This window comes from Artemia franciscana, chromosome 18 (assembly GCF_032884065.1).
Source record: "Artemia franciscana chromosome 18, ASM3288406v1, whole genome shotgun sequence".
NCBI classification, from domain to species: domain Eukaryota; kingdom Metazoa; phylum Arthropoda; class Branchiopoda; order Anostraca; family Artemiidae; genus Artemia; species Artemia franciscana.
The window spans coordinates 34,818,741-34,840,460 of record NC_088880.1 but is presented as its reverse complement, the minus strand read 5'-3'; the positions used below and the strand labels follow the sequence as shown (position 1 = coordinate 34,840,460).

At 34.4% G+C, this 21,720-nt stretch overlaps 2 protein-coding genes across 2 annotated transcripts in view; one reads left to right on the top strand and one right to left on the bottom strand.

The window, feature by feature from the left end:
• The window catches only part of LOC136038929 (hsp90 co-chaperone Cdc37-like), a 41,996-nt gene that overhangs the window by 9,468 nt on the left and 10,808 nt on the right, over positions 1 to 21,720 (top strand). The window contains exons 3-5 of the mRNA XM_065722436.1: positions 1,325 to 1,478; positions 5,528 to 5,806; positions 17,369 to 17,550. Of these exons, the coding sequence (XP_065578508.1) occupies positions 1,325 to 1,478; positions 5,528 to 5,806; positions 17,369 to 17,550 (615 nt within the window). The remainder of the gene's footprint in view (positions 1 to 1,324; positions 1,479 to 5,527; positions 5,807 to 17,368; positions 17,551 to 21,720) is intronic.
• LOC136038928 (cytochrome P450 4c3-like) lies at positions 13,665 to 15,293 on the bottom strand. Its single transcript, XM_065722435.1, has one exon. The coding sequence runs from the start codon at positions 15,236 to 15,238 to the stop codon at positions 13,754 to 13,756; it is 1,485 nt and encodes a 494-aa protein (XP_065578507.1). The 5' UTR covers positions 15,239 to 15,293; the 3' UTR covers positions 13,665 to 13,753.

Below are 21,720 nucleotides of genomic sequence, written 5' to 3'. Positions count from 1 at the left end.
TTAAATTTGGCGAAAGATGGGGCATGTACTGCTCTTTAATATATGTGCAGTAGCATATACATTTATGCTATTATTGTTGTATATTGAGTGGATTCATGCGCTGGTTTTAGGATCCTTCGTCTGAGAGGACGAGGGTCTGAATCTTAGTGTACCCAGTAACTTGGTTTGGGACGGGGGTATGGGCGTGACTGTAAGCTCAGCCAGAGTCGACTCAGCTTTAAATGGTTACCTGAAGAAACCTGAGGAAGGTAAATAGGAAGGGTGTGCGAAAGTGCAGGATGGCTGGGCTCCATACCCCATTGCACCTCCTGGCTGAAGGGCTTTGAGACGGAGATCAGCACCGCCCTTTCGGACCTTCAGAAATAAAATTTCGGACCTTCAGGGTCAAGTACCGCATCCTTTACCTTTTTTTATTATATATTCTATTATTGCATTTTATTATTTGCTACTATTATCGTTATCTAGTATGTAATTTTATTCCTGGCCATAGCTAAGATTTTAATTAGGGCTTAGGTAAGAGTCAGAATCAGTCTTGGGCATTTAGGGGAGAAGGGGTACTGCATTTGTGATAATCCCTTTTATAGTCTTTCAACAAACTTGAAAACATAGTGAGTACACATTTGAGAGTTTTAGGTCAAAACGCATGAACAAATATTTTTGTTACGTAATTTTGGAAATTTGCTTGAGGTCTTTCGGGCCAATTTTAGCAGGGAAGGGGCCCCTCTTCCAATTCCTGTATACATATAGGGTTCAAGGAGGTAAAATTTTTCTTGAATTATTTATTATTTTTGTTGTATCAAAGTGGTATTCAGGATTAGTTCTTCAATAAATTCCTAGAGCTGAAACTATTTCACACTTTTGACTAGTAAGTAGTAAAAAGTCCCTCAAAAGATTAAAAGAAAATGTTTCTTTGCAAATTGAAAAATCCTGTTGAAAATCTAAGAAACGGGCCAAGGGCGTAGAATTATTTTATAGGCTAGTAAACCCGAAAATGAACTTCAACCTACTCTATCAGTGGATATTGAAACTTTGGGCCATAAGTCGCAATATCCCAATTAGGCTACTATACTTTTAAACTGGCCAATTAAAAGAGTCTTCTGCCCTCTGTCAGTGGTGATAGTTCTTCTGATTAAAGCTGCTGCTTTTGTCAAGGTCGAGTTGTGGAAGGATATAGTCTCGCCGTCTACCACATACCCTCTTTCTCTAAATATATATATATATATATATATATATATATATATATATATATATATATATATATATATATATATATACATCTGTGTCTATCGCTCTTGCTCTTTAAGTAATTTTGTTGTCGTTATAGCCACCGGGAAAAGTTATCTAAGAAGCAAGTGGAGATATCCGAAGCTGAGAAAGGTGGAGTTGATGTAACATCTTTGAAGATAGAGCTTCAGTCATTAGAGAAAGAAATGGACAAGATTACTGAGGAACAAGAAGAATTTAAGAAAAAGGAAAAAGTAAGTTTTTGCTTACTCTATCAAACTCTAGGTTTTGGACGTCGGAGGGTTTTTTGCTGTTTTCAAACACCGAGAAGAACTCATGTATTTTGGTACTACAGTCAAACATGAATGAGTGTTTAATCTTTAAACAATTTGAGTAAATTCTTACAAATTTTTTACAATTAAAATTTTTACAATTTAAACAAATTTTTGAGCTCAAAATCTTTAATGCGCGTTTTTTGACCCTTTTCAATAAGCTAAAATTATAGATGGTTTGTATTCTACTAGGTATTTTGCTATGGTTTGTATATCTGTGTCTACTAGATGCATTCGTTTGTTCGATGATAAGTCAAATAATTCCAATATTTGCAGTTCTGGAAATGTTTAAAATGTTAGTTGTAATTATTTTTATGTCCTTTTTTTTCTCTCCTATGTGTTAGTTGTCGGTTTCTTCCAATTATTTTATTATTAAAGTAATTCTACTAGATGCATTCGTTTGTTCGATGATAAGTCAAATAATTCCAATATTTGCAGTTCTGGAAATGTTTAAAATGTTAGTTGTAATTATTTTTATGTCCTTTTTTTTCTCTCCTATGTGTTAGTTGTCGGTTTCTTCCAATTATTTTATTATTAAAGTAATTGGTTTCTTTTTTTCTTTTTTATTGAAAATAGCTCCCAGACGCCACTGGAACAGAAAATATGATGAAAAATAGCGATGGTCCTATTGACGATGGTCTTGTAGATCCAAAAGCATAGGGGCTCGTGCCCCTCCCATCAGATGGTAGAAAGCTGTAGTACTCTATCAAACTCTAGACTCTGGACGTCGGAGGGGTTTTCGCTGCTTTCAAACACCGAGCAGAACTCGTGTATTTTTGGTACTACATTCAGACGTGACATGGATGAGCGTTTTTTTTTTATAAATTAGAAGAAAAATATTGGCCTAAAATCTTTAATTCATTAGCTTCGACCCTTTTCTACAAGCCAACACTATAGATGGTTTGTCCCTGTCCATAGAGATGTATTCGTCCTGCTACGGTCGATATAACATGCTCCTGGAAACTGAGTAAGGATCTTGAACGTCATCTGAACGGACTAAGTGTAGTGTTAATCTTAGTAGGACCGCGCCGCGAAGCGGAATTAAACGTCAAATCCTGTTATGTGCTAACCGCTTAATCAGTTGTTTACTTCTCTTAGAAAACCAGAATACATACAAAGTGGAAACTTTTGTAAGATTCAGAAAATAGTAATTTTTTTCTGGCACTATGCTTGTATTTCATATTTGGTCTCCCTTTCATTAGGATATTGTTCTGCGAGTCTATACTCGGCTATATTTGATAGAATATACTTTAAGAATTTTGACTCCACGTCTGGGAGCCTTTTTCAGCGAAAAAAAGAAGAAAAAGACACAAGTTATTGTAATAATAAAATAATTGAATGAAAATGACATCTAACACAGAGGAGAGAGAAAAAGGACATGCAAACAACTGTAATTCACATTTTAAACATTTCCAGAACTGCAAATACTGCGATTATTCGACTAATCACCGACAAGACAAACGAATGTGTCTAGTAGACACAGATAACTCTCCTCTTTAATTAGATTAGCAATTCCAGGAAGTTATGGGAGGGTATACGTTATTGCCATCTACCTTTCTACCTACAGATATTTCCTCAAAGCCAAAATAAAATCATAAACTTCAAAGTGGCTTATTGCCTGGGTTCGGAAAGAATCATAGGCAGTTGAATTTTCAGAAATATAATTTCTAAGCAGCACATGTGGCGCTATGTAAAAAAAAAGTCTTCAAGAAGACCTTTGACAATTTGTAATTCTGAATCTGATTAACTTGGGACAAAGTGATATAATGAATGTTTTTATTTTACCAAATTAAAAATTAATTAAGGTGGTATGACGCTGTAGATGTCGTGTATCTAGTCTAGTTCAATTTAACCTTTTCATAAAATTCATAAAAACTGGTATTCCGTTGGGGATGGCGTTAGGATGGTATATGATGCATTCATAATTCTAATTTTGGATATGACTAACTCTTTCCATGGCGGGATTTTAACTGTGCCAGAATGCTTTAGCCGTTTTATGGTTTAAACCACTTTATCTAAAATACAATTTCACATTTTAGGGGAAAGACTTTTCTTCATCTTTTCTCTGTTTGCACCTCTGGAACAGAAAATATAACCGAAAATTGGCGATGGTCTTGGCATTGTAGGTCCAAAAGCTTAGGGACTTTTGCCCCTCCCCCAGATGGTAGAAAGTGGTACTAACTATCATTTAGTGCTACGCCGCGGGACATGCCCCGCCACATGTCTGACGGGACATGTATTGGAGGGGTCTAATTGAACATGGTGGGAGCTCTAATTGGAGATGGGAGTTAGCTAAATAAGAATGGGCTCTAATTTCATCAGTCCCCCCTTAAATAAAAAAATATTATGTGTTTGCCCCTTCTTGTCAAGACGGGATTACTGAAAATCTCTAGCATATCCAACTCCTTTCATTCAGCGTTCGGGCTTGCCAACATGTTGAGTCAATCAATGCAATTGAATGGTTATAATTTTAGGGTAGGATAATATTTCTTTTAAAAAGGCTATCACAAGCTCTTATAGAGGCAAATTCGCTTCTTATGTCACAGTAAAAAAAAATAAGAAAAAATAAATAAACAGCAACAACCAAAACGGCAAAACAAACGTTCAAAATTAATCAAACAAGAAATCTATTCAGTATAAAAATGGACAGTGAAAAATTTATACAAATTAGTAAAGTATAAAGTTCAAAAATCTTGTTTCCAAAACTGTAAATTAACTTTTTATTACTAAAGGCAAAAGAAGCCGAGAGAGAGAGAGATAATACTTTATTGACAAACGACTATCACGAAGCCTAAAAATAGCCGCACTCACATTCTAAGCCAATTAATAATGTCTCCTGGGGTAAAGTTCACCCTGAATACCTCTCTGTTGATTCCTTTATAAGGAAGTTCAACTGATACAATTCTAGGGAAAAGGCTGACACAAGCAGCATATCAGCAGCCAGGTTTTTAGCAGCTTAGCACAAATAGTGTCATAAACACTATTAGAAAATTTTTGCTGCTAGTCGTTATGCTGCTAAATAAGTGCTACAACGCTGGCCTGTTTTACGCCAATTAGGCTGCTAATTTGAACTTGGCTGTTGACATTCATGAAAATTAGCCGATTTACGTAAAGAGTTACGAGATAATTAGCCCAATAGAGGCTTATTTTAATACACTCTGGGCTAAATTTAGCTAATAATCACAGTGATTTGGGGAGTTTGTAAGAAACATGGAAAACCGTGGAATTTGAAATGATATCCAGAGGCGAAAAGCAGTGGTGTAATTTCGTCAAAATCCTGAGAGTGGGGCAAAGTTGGAGTCAGTTTTCCAAAATCAGCTGAAAATGGCAATAAAAACTAAAACAAAAACCCATTTGGTACCATAAAGTTACTATTTAGTAGTATAATAGTACTATAAAGGTAGATATGTACTGAAAAAACATGATAATTTTCTGTTGATGCTTGAATTATACAGATCATGAAACAAAATTCTTCAGATGACAGCCCTGCTTTGCTAGTAACGTTATCACTCGCCAATACCCTTCTGACAGTTTGAAGTTCAGCATTAATGAAACTGTCTACGGTGCTAAACGTCCGGATTTTCTTTTTGTTTCACCATCTCATTTCTCATAACCTTCACTTTGGTAAAGGCAGTTTTATCTCCGAAACTCAAGTAATATGTTTCCAATAGCTCAAACATCAAGAAGACTGTCAGCAATATCATTACCGAACAATATTGACTTGATGACTCCCTATATCTTGGATATATTTTCATGATTGCTTATGTAGGGAAGGGGGGACAGTTTCTCCTCATATTGAGTCTTTGTATCTTTTAAATCGTTTACATATTTAATCTTCGCATTTTTTTTCCCAAATTGAATAATAAACTGACAGTATTTAGTGTTCTATGGTAGTCTAGGTTATGAAGATTCGAGATATGTATTCCATTTACTTTTTTTTAACTGTAATTTGAGCTTTTCGTATTTTTAAGACAATGCCGTGGAATGTGGATACAATTAGTCAGCAAAAGTTTTCAAAAACGGTTATAAACAAACAGGAAAAAGGGAAAACGCAGGAAGAGCTGACAGACGAAGAGAAAGAAAAAAGACTGAGGGAGTTTTCACAAAAATATGAAAAAGAGATTAAACATTACGGAATGTTACGGAAGTTTGAGGACAGCAAAAAGTATATGATGGAACATCCATATCTGGCATGTGATGAAACGGCAAATTATCTGGTCTTTTGGAGCATTAATCTAGAAATGGAAGAGGTAAGACTTAGAATATATCTAATTGTTTATAGTTCTTACATATACTAATGTACCCAACATGCTGATCTCTGATTTTTATTCAGTGAGAGGTTTATTCTTATTTAGAGCACGACTTTTTACCCATTATGAGTCTTGTTGAAACTACATCTCATGATTTCTGAGCTTCAGTGCCATTCAGCTATTTCGCAATTTCCTTCCCATACACTAAAAAGGAGCCCTACCTATGCCTCCAAACATCTTATCCGTGCTGTTTTCGAATTTGGGCTCTCCTCCCCCCTGAATTCATATGTCCGCGCGTGCACTGTGTAAATAGACTCAGTGGCGTCGTTTGAGAGGAGGGGGTAGTTGTCCCCCAATAATTTGGAGGAAATTGACTCTCCGTATGTGAACCCCTCTTCCCCTGATAAAAATGCTGGGGCTACTTCTTTGAGTAGAGTCAGGATGGTAATATAAAAAAGGAGCGCTTTTTAGTATTGGCTCCCCCTCTCAAACATGCGTCGCCGTAAATAATTTGGGTGGTGACTCTCGCTCTAAATGCAGCCATCTTAAGCCGCCTGAGAGTGACCCCATCAGCTCCGCTTCTCACTCTGTTTGAAGTCTTTAACTGGGTAGCTTCAAATTTAATAATTGGGTAGTATTTCAAATAATAAAAACTGGGTAGCTTCAAATTTCTTTAACTGGGTAGCTTCATTTCCTGAAACCAGATGATTTTGTAGGTTTTAAATTTATGCCACTTCAACTGTTTGTCTCGACATGGTTTAGGTATTTGGTGAAGCTCAACTATTACATAATTCATGTTGCCCTCTCCGTATAAATAACGTATAGTGACAGAACCCGGTGTATTTCCCCGGATATTACTTTTTAATTGGTGCATTTCCAAAATGGAGAAGAAAAAACACCCAAGTGACATATTCAAAACATCATAACTGACCTTTGAGCCTTAGATCAAGGGTAAGGATATGACTTGCGGCCCCAGGGTTGCCCCTAGGGTTTCATATGTGGTCCGCGATGTGAACTGAGCACAAAATACATTAAAATCGACGCAAGTACTCCCAGGGTGCTGGAAAAGTTGGGAAAAAAGGTATCTCCATCAGAGTAAGGGACTTATTTTTTATGTTGCAACTAATTTTTATGAAGGATCATTATGGGGGTAAATATTATGAAGAATACAAAAAAAGACATTTGTTATGGTACGACAAGGGCTAAGGCATTATGAAGGTAATTTTTATAAAGGGTACAAACAAAAGAAATTCGTGATCCTATGACAAGGCATGTGACGTTATTATGATAATAATTATTGTGAAAGAAACACACAGAGGCATTTGTGATGTTATGACGAGGGATGTGGCAGGCATTATGGTTTCCTTAATTACCATATTTCGCACTTCCTGTCGAATTAAGATCCTTCTTGATCTGTGAATCGCTTCATAGTTGATGATGTTATTGATCAAACATCAAATACATTACTTCTACGTTACTTCTGAGCATACAGATAACAGATTTTATGAAAGAATGAAATATCATTTTTGGGAAAAAACACTTTTTATCTTCTTTTTAAGGGCGAAAACTGTTTTATTTGATATCGTTTTTAAATTATACTTAATATTCAAAGAAATTTAATTTTAAATTATAACATTATTTTGGTTTAAAATAGGCTTTAAGTTGGACAAGTCAGTTTATGATTCTGAGAAGATGATTAAGCTCATAAATGAAAAGGAAACCCCTGCTTTTTGTACAAATTCCTAATTTAATGTCTAATAATCAGTCAATTAAAAGTTTACCTGTCTATACATTGTGAAAGGAAAATTCATTCAGATTTTTTCTCTCAACTCAGTTATTTCGCTTTCAGCATTAGGACATAGGAAGGTCCGAATTCAGACAGAAAGGCTTGGAGAGTTTGTATTGATTCTACAAAATAAGTATAGGAGGAATTCTATGTCTCTTTATTAAGAAAAAAAACATTTCGAAAAATACTGAATTGTTGATTTTGAATTAAAATCAAGTAGTTGTGGCATCAAGCCATGGCTAATTGTAGAAAAAGCCAAGAGAGATAGTCCGATTGAGTGAGAGGCAAATCTGACATTAACCCCCTTATTAGGATTGTATTAAATGAGTCTGTTAATTTTTTTGGGGGGTGGGGGGTATTTTTGGATTTATTAGACTGGCCTAAATTGACTTTTTGTATCTTTCCTAGAAGAATAATTAAAACAAGACACGACAGAATTATAAAGACAAGAAGAATAATTAAGATCAGAAGAAGAATTTGAATTAAAATCGAATAGTTGTGGGCCTCAATCCATGGCTAATTGTAGAAAAAGCCAAGAGAGATGGTCCGATTGAGTGAGAGGCAAATATGGCATTAGCCCCCATATTAGGATTGTATCAAAATGATGTTAGTTCATTTGTTAATAGATAAGTCTATCTACAATCCGTCCATGCGTCACTCCTAGGCCAGAAGAACTAAGGAAGATAGTCATAGAACTAAGATAGTCTTAGAACCTATAGTTTTCCAAGTGTTTGGTTAAATGGCACGGGTACACAGCGAGAGTAAGTGGCTCTCTTATTGAACCAATACTTGTTTGTAAGCTTTTAGAAAGACATGCCCGCCCAGAGTCTCAGGCAGAAACGGGGCTTTTACAAAAATGGGACTATTACAAGAGTTCAGTGCATATTCAGTGATTAGAATTTTGCCAATATGGTTGTTTAAGAGAAAATTACTTTAATATATAAGGTTCAGTGACGTGAGTTGGGCTTAGGACATCCTTGAATATGGGGGCGGGGAAAGGGTGAAAATTATCTAGAGACTGAAAAGAAAACACTTTTTTTTTAATTTGATATATCAAAAAGACAAGAAAATTATCCTTTTGTATTAACTAATCCCATTGGTTACTAATTTTTGACGATGACGAAAACATTGGAAAATGTCCCTTTTTATGGGACGCTTATTTTGATTATGCATTCAAATAATGTGTAATTCCAATCTCAATAAAAAATCTTGTAGGAAGACTGTTAAAAACGAATCGTTCATGTGAAATTTCCACGTAATTTTTTTTCCAACCTCGTCCTATATCATAAAAAATATGGAATGTTTTTTTCTTTAATAGCACTTAGATAACCAAAATATTTTCTTTATTTTATATATTTTTATCCAGGCCTATCTAGGATTCTTTTCAGGAAAGGGAGTAGTTTTTCGAAGGGGTACAAAAAACTTTGAAAAAGCAAACGAAATTTGGTTTATCTGCATTTTTGTAACAACTTTACGAGTCAGATAAAAATTTGGGGGGTCCCTTGGATACGGCCCTTATTACAATAATTGAATTATTTAGCATTTGTGATTTTGTTGCAGAGAAAATGGTAATTTTATCCTAGTAATCTGTTGATTTTTTTTTGAATGGGGTCGATAGTTGTACTCTCAAAAAGCCTAACCGTTAAGATGTTTAATGAACTAGCGGCACATCCTTTGCTATGTATTTGGGACTGAAGAATTTGTTGAAAAGTTTATACACAATTATCTGCAAGAATATAGATAACTTAGGGCTTTCTGTATGTTTTTCGGTAAATTACATCGATAAAATTTGAAGGCTTTGGAACAATTTTCTGTTTTGTTCGAATAATCTGCGGCAAAATTCTAGACAAGCTACTTTTTGCTACCTTAGAAAGGGGTCAGGTTAAGAAAATAAAACATTAAGGGATGAATCTATAGTATAAAAGCATACCGCGGAAGGTATTTTGAAGTACCTACCTCCAGTCCTTCTTCCTCTAGGGAGAAGGAGTTGAGGTAGGTCTCCCACTGACCTTTGATGACCTTCAAAAGTCTTTTTGTTAGGAAAGTGAGACCTTGCAAAATAGATTTTCTGCTTAAACGAAGCACAATAAAAGTATTTTCAGCTTCACAATTTTGCTCAGTCCCAATTTGTGAGGTTTCAAAGATCTGCAAATACGTTTTCTATATTTAGAAAAAAAAAATTGATGCTTAAAATTCTTCTCAAATAACAGGAATTGCAATCTCAAAATTATAAACCATAGAAAAAGAAACTGAAAATAAAGCTATAATTTTGTTATGTCAAAATTCTAATAGACCTGTCAAGTAGGCAAATTTCTAAGACTTGGAAATCAGAAGAGGGTTAACATAGTAGCTTGCCAATGCCTTCTCGGAGTATATTTTGGCCCTGGGTTCATTACTGAAAGTTTCATTTTCCCAACCTAACCCCTTTCCAAGATAGCAAAAAGTAGCTTGTCTAGAATTTTATCTAATATGTATATTAGAAGCCACTTTCATCAAGTCCATTAAAATAAACAGTGGATAAAGTTCAAAAAGAACATTCATTGCTGCTTTCAAAAAAAAAAAAAAAAAAAAAAAAAAAATCAGGATCGTCGGTATTTACTTTTTTCTTGAGCATTATTGTTCTTTCATACTACAGTACTGAGTAGAACTTTTCACACTAGCGTAATTTAAGACTATGTCACGTAATGTCGTGGAGCAAAATGTGTCTATAATAGGTAGTTTGGTAGTGCTAAGTAGAATCACTCTCTACTTGGAACTTCACCCTACGTAGGTTTATACTACTAACAACTAACCGCAGCACCAAGCCGCCTGAGGCTTACACAGACACGCACACTCCTCCTCTATCTCAATCTATTTAATGTCTCCTTCTTTACACCCTCCCAAGAAGTTCCATTTCCCTTTAAACTTTTCTTTATGACACCCTCAAAACCCAGCGGACGACCTGCTTTCCGTTTAGCCCTAGACGGTTCGCCGAAAAGGACAATGTTTGGCAATCTGTCATCCTTCATTTGCAGAAAGTGCCCTAGCCATCTCAACCTTTCGTTCATTATAGCCCTAGAAAAAGGGATTGAACCACGTTTCTCGTACAGCCTACTGTTTGAATACGGTCAGTCAGCCGGGTACCCAGAACAATCCGTAGGTAATTTCTCTGGAAAATATCTAGCAAATCTTCATTCGCTTTTCTGAGTGCTCATGCCTCACAGCCATATTTGACCACTGTCATCACTATAGCTTCCAATATTCTAATCTTGGTTTGTAAGCTTATCTTCCTATTCTTCTGAACTTTTTCTTTACTGTGAAAGAAGCGCCCTGAGCCTTGGCTATTCTACTTTTAATATCTTCACCGCGCCCTCCGTCTTTTGCTATTGCTCTTCTATCAACATCTAGCTTATTTTCATCCCCTGTTTGGAGTGCCCATGCTTTAGAGCGATATTTGACAGCTGCCATCATTTTGGCTTTCGATATTCTAATCTTGGTTTGAAAACTTATCTTCCTATTCTTCCAAACTTTCCTTAACTGTGAAAAAAAAACAAAAAAAAAAAACACCCTGAGCCTTGGGTATTCTACTTTTAACATCTTCACTGCTCCCACCGTCTTTACTAACAATACTACCAAGGTAAGTGAAGCTGCCCACCTGATCAATCATTTCGCTGCCCAACGTCACTTTTTCATCTTCACTTATTCCTAGTCTTTGGCACACACAAAAGAGTCAACTCCCGTGAAATTTTAAGAAAATAGAAATTTGCTCGAAATGTATTGGGGGTTGCCTACCCCCTCTTACATGTCTTTCCAGTGACTTTGCTTATAGCCTCTTGTTGCGTAAAAACAGTGCACTCCTTATCAGTCATTTCGCTGCCCAATGTCACTTTTTCATCTTCACTTATTCCCACCCTTAGTGACTTAGTCTTCTTAACATTTATTTTCAAACCTATTCTAGCACCCTGAACCCGCCAAAACTTTAAAAAGTTCATTCATTTTGCCCACACTTTCATCTAGAACGCTTAAATCGTCGGCATTATTGAAGTCCAGGATATTTTTTCCTACCCATTTAATTTTGTTGTCTCCCATTGCCTTTCCTGCGCTTCTTAAGGCAAAATCCATCAAAATAATCCATATAAAGGGAGATAAAACATAACCTTGCTTAATTCCTGATTTAATTCGAAACCAGCTGCTGACCTCATTTCCTACCTTAGTCACAACAATGTTATTCTCGTACATAGCACTAATAACTTTAATGTATTTGTCTGGTATACCATATAGGAATAAGACCTTTGCTAAAGCTCTTCTATCAACAGAATCGAACGCTTGCTCGTAGTCCACAAAACTAAGGAACAAAGGTGTTTGATGACTCAGGTACTTCTCAATTGTTAACCTAAGAGTGAAAATTTGGTCAAGACATCATCTATTTTCTCTAAAACCGCACTGTTCTCCTCTTACAACTTTGTCTACAGCATCTCTCAGTCTAAAAAGTATCATATTACTAATTAATTTGTTATCTACAGAGACCAGAATAATGCCTCAATAATTACTACACCCACTCTTATCACCTTTCTTATGCAGTGATTTTATTGAGGTTTTTCTAGCATCGCTAGGTACTTCCCCCTTTTCAAAAATCATACTCATAATCTTTAGTAATTTATTTCTAAGGAGCCACCATATTCAAGAAACTCATTTACCACACTATCACCACCCGGGTCTTGTTATTTTTTAATCCTTTTAGGACTGTGTTAATTCTATCTCACAAAAAAATTTCATTCACATCCAAAGTATCAGGAACTTATTCATTTTCCTCTTTATCTTTTCCTGCAGCTTTGTCTTGGTTTAACACATTCTCAAAATGTTCTGTCCATCTCTCTTTAATGCTTTCCTTATCACTAGTTGTGGCTCCGTTCCTTATGTTGTGTCACAATTAGAGTTCTGAAAGAGCAGTTAATAAATTTTGAAAACAAACTAAGAAAATTTTCTTATAAAGCCTTCCACGCTTGATCAAAGCTTGTATCTGCATCCCCATTCTACATTTTAAGTTTTTGAACAGTTGGCTTATGACCATCTTAGACAAGGATTCTGACAGTTTAATGGATTTTTGCTTTGGGCGATCAGAAAGTACTTGTTTGGCATGAAAAGCTATAACTAAACTAACAGAGCTTAAGGTCTTAGCAGAGAAAATTATGGACGTAATGTGAAAGCCTTTTTAAAATATTCTGAAGCTTAGTATTACCTGTGAAACTGCGACTTTGCGACAATTCTATAGATGTGCCTTTAACTGAAAGGACATGATGGTTATATTACTAGATTTTTTAGATTCACTAGGCCAAGATTATTATATTAGTTTAGCTTTTTCTTAAGAATAAACTATGATTAACGAACAGCAATCGCTTAATGAACAGTAAAATGTTCCTGTAAAAGAAAAAACATTATGTTGCAAAAGAAAATAATTCAAAGCAAGTTTCAAAAATGTAATTTAATAAATGGATAAAGCTGTATCGCAGCTGTCTTATGATTTCTAAAGTCTCGTTGTATGTTGAAATATTTGAAACCATAGGACTGTAGTTTAATATATATATATATATATATATATATATATATATATATATATATATATATATATATATATATATATATATATATATATATATATATATATATATATATATATATATATATATATATATATATATATATATATATATATATATATATATATATATATATATATCCTGAAAATTCAAACAGGGAATATGAACATCAAGTGCATTTCAGATCTGTGGATGCATTGTTCAAAAAAAGTTGTCCGACAGCCACAATTTGTTTGTCATTTCCTGGTATTAGTCACTTTTCTTAAGAATTTTATTCTTACTGTATAGAGTTGATTTACGATCAAGCGCCTTGAAACTAAAAAAAAAAACTTGGATATATTCAGATTGACTTGTGGAAGGCTCATTTATCTCTATTTGACTTATTTTGCCAGCTTTTTCAAAATTAAATAATAAAGCGATATTGTATAGCTGTTCCTGTTATTTTTTGCACCTTTTCAATTCAATTTTGTAACTACTTCTTATGAAATTTGCAGACTCACAGACAAAAATACTCCTTTATTTGATAACAAAATAGGGAAATAAATACATCGACTGTCAAAAAAGAAAGATAAATGCAACCAAGATTTATCTTTTGTAAAGTTTCACTTTGATACCATTTTTAGATCTTAAGATAAGTTCAGCATGAAACGTTATTCGATCTACGTTATTTGAGCTCTCAATTCGAAACCTTCTGAGAATTGAAGAAATTACAACTTTCTCTTCCATCATTGCAAAACGCTGCCCGATACAGTTCCTCGGCCCTGCACTAAATGGGACGAAAGCAAACGGGTTCCTCGCCTCTCCTGACAAAAATCTATCCGGCTTAAAAGAATCTGGCTCACTAAAAAACTTGGGATTTCTCTGAATGGCCACAATCATAATAAGTAATGTTACACCAGAGGGTATTAAGTTTCCCCCAATAACTAAATCTTCTCTCAATTCTCTTGCTATCACAGGAACACTGGGATATAGTCTAAGGGCTTCTTTGATACAACATTCAAGGAACTTCATTTCACTTAAGTCATCTATTGTCACAGGACGATGAGTTTGACCAAAAATAGAATCTAATTCAGAGTGAACTCTGTCTTGTATTTTTGGATGTAAGCCAAGCAGCCATAATGACCAACATATAGCTGCTGAGGTTGTATCATGACCTTCAAACATAAATGTGTCCACTTCCTCGCGAATATCTTGATCTGACAACACCTTTCCATCATCAGAAGCCTGAATGAGAAGGTCAAGAAAGGCGAGACGTCCCTTACTTTTATTTTTATTCGAAATATTCTTTCGTTCTTTAATGACTGAGTTTGTGAATCCATGTAGGATGTCAAGACATTTCTTCTCTTGGCGATGCAGTGAAGAAAAGCGGTAGAGAAAATTGGGCCTTAACCAGGGTTTAGTTGCCCTACTCATAACGATACTTGTCATTGTACAAACTGCTTTTACATAAGGTGACTCACTATACTCCTGTGCGTTAACAGTTTTCCCCATTGCTGACTCACAAATAATGTCTAAAGTACATCTAGTTATGTAAGGAAATATATCAAACGCTTTTTCTGTATTAACATGCTGATCAATTTTTGAAACTAAAATATCACTTTGTTCGTTGAATACTGAAATGTACTCTTCAAGAATTTTAAAGTGGAAGGCCCCAGTCAGCAGTTTCCTTCTACTGTGCCATTTTTGACCCCCACTGGTGAGTAGCCCTGTACCCAGCCAGGAATGGAGAAATCTATACTCAGTTGCTTTTTCAATGTGCTTAATGCTGCTTAAAACAATTTCTGCGTCATCTGCATCAAAAACCAACATTGCTGGAAATGGCCCGATCCACAAACGATTCAAGGAATATCCCCAATCTCTGGGTGAAGTTAACATTAAATCAACTCGATAATCTGAACCTCCAATATTCATTTCAAGGGCATTTCCGAGCATTGGTAAAGGGTTTATGCCTCGTCCTACCTGGTCAATAAGGTTGCAAAACTTTTTCCGTTTTAAATATTGATGCGTCACAATTGCCAAGATAATGAAGAATATAATAGAGCATTTCACATACGAAATATCTATATCCATTGTGTTTAACGTACATAATACAACTGAAAAAATTTGAATCGTTCTTGCGACTGGTTCTCTTATCAACTGAGGATAAATGATGACAGACGTGAAACCAAAACAAACTATTAGGTTATCATTTTCTGAAGAGAAAAAATCTCTTGGAAAATAAACATAGATGTTATTAAATATTATTATGTTGGCTGTTATTCCGAAACTGGTATGGGTTTGGTCAGTGGGAAGTGATAGGGCAATCCCCCCTCTTCCTTAGAAAAATCTGGAAATGTCACCGTAAAGCCAAGTTTTAATAAAAATCAGTAAATCTGCAACTTTTTCTGATATATTTATGCACATATATTTGACAAAAGCTGCAAATTATTTGTTTTTTGTCAAGACTTGACTTTACGAAGTGGTTTTAAAAAGTTCTCTAAGGAAGAGGAGGACATTGTTCCATTGCTTCCCACCGGCCGAACAAGTTTCAAAATGACTGAATTTTGAAATAATTTTACGGAAACGCTAAATTAAACGTCTCTTAGTCATTCCATTTCTGTAATGCGTTAAAAAAAAAATTTTGCGCCCCCTCGCCAAAAAATACCTACTGGGGACATATTTTTGACAGCTTAGACGAAAAATATTCCCCACCGCTAAGTTTTAAGAAGGTATATTAAAACAAAGTTTGATATCAACTTGGCATGACTGGTGGCATTTGCACTCCATTATGTATGTACGCTATTGGTGCATGAACACCAAATTCTAGGTAACATAGGCTAATTTGTACTGCTTTTACAGTGTTTTCAGCTTTTGACTGGGACCGGACAAAATATTAATTCTTCGTAGAGAATCAGAATATGGAAACATTTAAAAAGTTGGCGTTTTAGATCCAGTATGTGTATGCACGCTACATCCTATGTAACATAGGCTTATTTTCACTGTTTTTCAAGTGCTTGGAGCTTTTGACTCAAGCCCTTTTCGAAAGAAAACATTTTTGGACAAAATTTTTTTCTTCATGGAGAATCGCTACTTTGTTTCTATCTCATATCTTTTAATTAGTATTTATATTCCCTGTGTCCCGGTGTCCCGGTCGTCATTTGTGTCCCGGTGTCCCGGTCTGTAACGTCATCTTATAATGACGTCATATGCAAACCCTCTTTTTACAAAAAAAACACACATGCATACAACTTATTTATATATATATATATATATATATATATATATATATATATATATATATATATATATATATATTGGTTTTCTCCTTGGATCTAGTCAGTGTTTCCAGTCAACTTTTTAAATTTAATGCAAGGTTTGATGATGACAGGTCTGAATAGATTGGGTATGGTTAGGTTAGCTTGGATTATCCCATTTTTGATATTTAGAACCAGATTTAACATAATCTAACATCACCTAACCTAAAATAACATAATCTAACCTAACCTTAACTTTTGTTTTCATAGCATCGTTGCGTCAGACTAAAAAGCCTGAATCGTAAAGCTAATTGAATCGAACCAGGGAAAAGGAATTTCGAACATTCACTGGTGAATGTCGACACTAACAATAATTCGGACATTCACGGTAAAGTGCGTTTGACTAGTTTATATGTTTTTCTGTAGGCCTATATTTATTTATGTACTGTGTATTAATATCCTGTATTTAATTATTATTTAAAACATTTGGTCTTTTACTAAGATAATGGGGTCTGGGGAAACTGGTTTTGTTTTGATCTTTTTTTGGGCGGGAGGGGATACTAACAAGGTTAAGAAACGATACGCTTGAGTTTTTTTCCTTCTAACAAATTAGAATGAAAGTTCTTAAGCCGAACTGGCCAGCCATGAAAAAAAAAAACAAATAACGAGAGAAATAGAAGCAAAGATAAAAAGAAAAAGGAACACTATACTAAAAACAAATAAAACAACCACCAATATTAATAAAACACAATTGTCGCAACTGATCCACGTAGGGAAAAGAAAATACTAGAGTTACTTCAATGAGATCATCAAAGCAATTGAAGAAAAAATTACATAAATTGAAATTACATTAAGTTTTACCCCTCTTTGTTGTTTGCTCCCCTCCGCCCAATTTTTTATGCTCTCATTAATTTTGGTGAGGTCGAGACATAAGCAATGAAACTAAACCCTTTTTTAAACATTTCAGAAACATGAGCTTATGGCACATGTAGCTCATCAGGTTATTTGCGTGCAATACATTCTTGAGTTGGCTAAACAGTTAAATTTGGATCCGAGAGCCTGCATTGTCTCCTTCTTCTCAAAAATCCAGGTGGCAGATGAAGCGTATAAACAAGCCTTTCAGGATGAAGTGGAAGCCTTCATAGGAAGGTAAGATTTAGAGTTAAGATTATATTCAAAATATTTTTTATGCCAGCCTGATTGTCCGGCTTTAACAGAAGAAGCTGTTTTAACTTGCAGCTATAGTTGTTCAGGTAAATATATCACAGTTCATATTATTGACTTACCAGTAAATTGAACATACCACTCAATGCCTTTTTTTAATGTTCTTACGAATAAAATAATCACTTTTATCGCAAATTCAAATTTAAGCACTTTTTGACCTAACCAAACCAACCGTAATTTAACTATATAAAATTTTGGCACTGAGAAAATGTACTATTATTTTGTCGAAAACGACCGAGAAAACGGCGCTGAGAAAACGTAGTATCATTTGGTCGGGAACGACCAATAACTCATACTTTAATTGACAGTTCGTCATTTTTAAGAGCTCAAAAAGTGCTTAAATTTGAATTTGCGATAGAATCGATTATTATATTCGTAAAGAGCATAAAAAAGGCATTGAGTGGTATGTTCACTTTATCGGTAAGTCAATAATATGAACTGTGATGTATTTACCGTTTTTCAGGCATTAATTGTGTAATTAAGCTATTATTTCGACTGGTGTTTGAAATTAAATCCTCTGCCAAAGCGTGAATTGTATAATAAAGTCACTGAGCGCCCAGCATATAATCACCAAAATCGAAAAACATCATAGGAGGAACGCAAAACGCTACAAAATTGGATTGACCAGAGTTGGATGTATCTTTAGAAACTGAAGCAATTGAAAATGATTGATTGAAACTGAATTGGTTGACTGATCGGTTGAAACTGAAGCAATTTAAAATGATTGATTGAAACTGAATTGGTTGCAACTGAAGCAATTGAAAATTATTGATTGAAACTGAATCGGTTGAAACTAAAGCAATTGGAAATGATTGATTGAAACTGAAACTGAAAATAATTGATTGAAACTGAAGCAATTGAAAATGATTGACTGAAACTGAATCGGTTGAAACTGAAGCAATTGAAAATGATTGATTGAAACTAAATTGGTCGACTGATCGGTTAAACTAAAGCAATCTATTTTGTTCCTAAAGGATGAATTTTTGTTTCTAAGTTTAATATTTCGTTTTGAAAATTCGGTCTCAAAATCTAAGGGGGACGGTGTTGCTTTATTAGTAAATAATTGATATAATGAAAATATAAGATGTTAACAGCACAATGGCGGAACAAAAATCAAATAAGAATGAATATAGTGTTTAAATACAAGTAAAAATATTTGAATAAACAACGTTCAGTAAGAATGTGCCAAAATTAAATAAAATAAGCGTTGCACTTCAAGTGACTAATGGACAGACTAATAGATGAGAAAAAGGAGTGCAAATGGCCCTAAAGAGAATTTTCCATCTTTAGTGGGGAAAATAAGAAAAAAGAAGAAAAAATCAGTGATATAAAGAACGAACATATTTCAAAGTTTTTTTTTTTTTTTATTTTACTATGGTAAAAATGAGGATGTGTTGCGACAATGTTTGTTCGTCTTTGCTGAAGTACACTGGAAACAAATAATAGATACACCAACTAGCAAAACTTGAGAACCTCTCATTGCGGAAGATGATTGTGAGCTAACAGCCGACTGTTGCTTAAAACTCCCCTATATGTCTCACAATTGGTACCGGCCTATTTTTGGTTTCAGTGTGCACCTTACTTCTGAAGTTGTTAATCCCTTTAAACTTTCAAACAGGTATATCTCATGAAGGAATTTTTCTAACAAAAATGGATGACATATACTTTAACCAACTCATCAAGAGCTATCGACCGTCGTCAAAAAAAAAATCTATCTGTCTTAGTTCAAAAGTTGACTTTTCTTGCCGTAGGTCAAGTTTCTAACGTCATCACTTAGAAAGGAGCAAAGGATAAACTCTAATTTCTTTAGCAATGAGAGAACTTTTAAAGTTTAAGAGGCACATCTGATACCATTCCTCTACCGCAATCCCAAGTGCGAAAAACCGAATGATAAACTCAGCTGAAATCACGAACAGAAATGGGTGAAAACAATAGATGGCAGCACTTTCGAACCCTTGGGAAAATGCCACTTTTTTGTTTCTGTAATTTTTCTATTTATCACTCAAAGAAGGTATATTGGGTAACTCCGTGGGGCCAGGTAACTGCCTTATATATTTAACACTTTTAGATTTTAGTCCATCTTCAATTTGAAACTGATGCCTGCCTGCTTGCCTGCTAGAACGGAGCTTTTCACTCGAAAGCAGAAATATGATTTGATAAAACGAAAGCTTGACTGCATTCAGATAGTTCTCTCTGATATAGGCTATAAAACTCCACTTCACTCCACACACTATAGGCTCTGGCTCAAGGACAAGCAAAGACCATCCTTTTTGGCCCCAGGCAAGAGTTCTACGAAGCTTTCCAAAATGCAAAGTCATATTCATCAATCCGGTCTAAGGTCCACACTTTCGTAAAAACCACAGAGGTTAGACCCTCACCACTTTCTAGGAATAAGCTGAAATCGAGGTGCTAGGAACAAAAAAAAATACCATAAAACCAAAGTGTTGCTCTCGCAACACAATTTACCTTGTTTAGGTCTTTGAGGCTGGCACCGTGGAGAAGGGCGGTACATTCAGCCTTTTGCTGGGTGATTTTTTTTTTTTAAAGTGAACATTAAGTGATTAAAATGAAGCATGTACAAGATCAAAATTCTAGATAGTATTAAGCTAGAATGCATAAAAAAGCACTGCGTTAAGTATATATTTCGGCTTAAACTTATCACCAAAGTGTTTATCAACTAGTTTTTGGTTTCGGATTTCATCAAGTTTAAAGCGCTAGCCTATCATACGAACGTTGCCAACCTGAAAAAATCTGGCTGACTTTTGAAAAAGGGGGTAAAACACAACCAAGGGGGGTAAATTAAACTTAAGACAAACAGCAACAAAGTCCTATAATAATTCAAAAATAGAAAGGATGTGAAATTACAGTTAAGGAATAAGTGAAATACAAAACGAACAGAAATATAAATAAATGATCATATCAAACATAAAGATAACAAGTACTGATAAAAATGAATAAATAAGTCTTATCAAGAATAAGAATTAAATTGAATATTCCAGTCAAATTTAAAACAAACCAAAATTGCTTCAAGGAGGAGTTTAGCTACTGCCTACTTCCTCTTCTTTTACTACTTCCCTACTTCCCTCCTTCTTTCCCTTCTTTTACAAGAGCTTTTACTTTCTTTTACAAGAGCTTTATTTCTTTTCCCTACTTCCTCCTCCTTTACTACTTCCCTCCTTCTTTTCCTCCTTTAGAAGAGCTTTACTTACAAGAGCCTACTTCCTCCTTCTGCCTATTCCCTCCTCCTTTAACCGTAAAAGTTCAAAAGCCTATTGGTCCACTTGCGTCTTATTGAAAACTATTTGTATTGCGAAGAATATCCTTAAAACGTTGACGACAAATAAAAAAATGAATCACTATAATAATCAAGATGACTGGAAAGAACTAATGAAAATAAACTGAATATTTAATACATAATAATATTATATCCTGGAAACTCAACAATTAAAGATTTTATTTCACCATAATGTTTATTTCTATTTTTAAATGTTGTAATTATTAAAGAAATTAAAGAAAATATATAATATAAAATAAAATATAATAATATATAATATTTATATTATATAAATTATTTATATTATACTATAAAATATATAATATTTTATTTTGAATATAAAATAAAATATTATTAATTATTAAAGAAAATATAGTTTGCTTCGCATAAAATGACGAAATATGGTTTTGGCCCTTACGGTTAGGGGAGGGGGAACCAGGCAAAAGACAAACTTCTGTTTTTATTATTTTTTGTTCGTTTAAGTTTGAATTGAATATTCAATTTAATTTTTACTTGTTTCAAGATTTATTTATTCATTTATATTAGTAGCTGTTGTATGTTCGTTTGCTACGACTGTTTATTTAATGTCTGTTTATTTTGGGTTTCATTTGTTCTTAAATAGTAATTTCTGGTCTTTTTTAGTTAGAATTATTATAGGAATTTGTTTTCTGTAGCAATTTACATATATTATAGGATTTATTGAATTATTAAAGGAATTTTTTAGAGGAATATAAGAATGTAAGGCCGTAATAATCAAGATGACAAGAAACAACTAATGAAAATAAACTGATTATTTCATATATAATGATATTAGTCCCTGT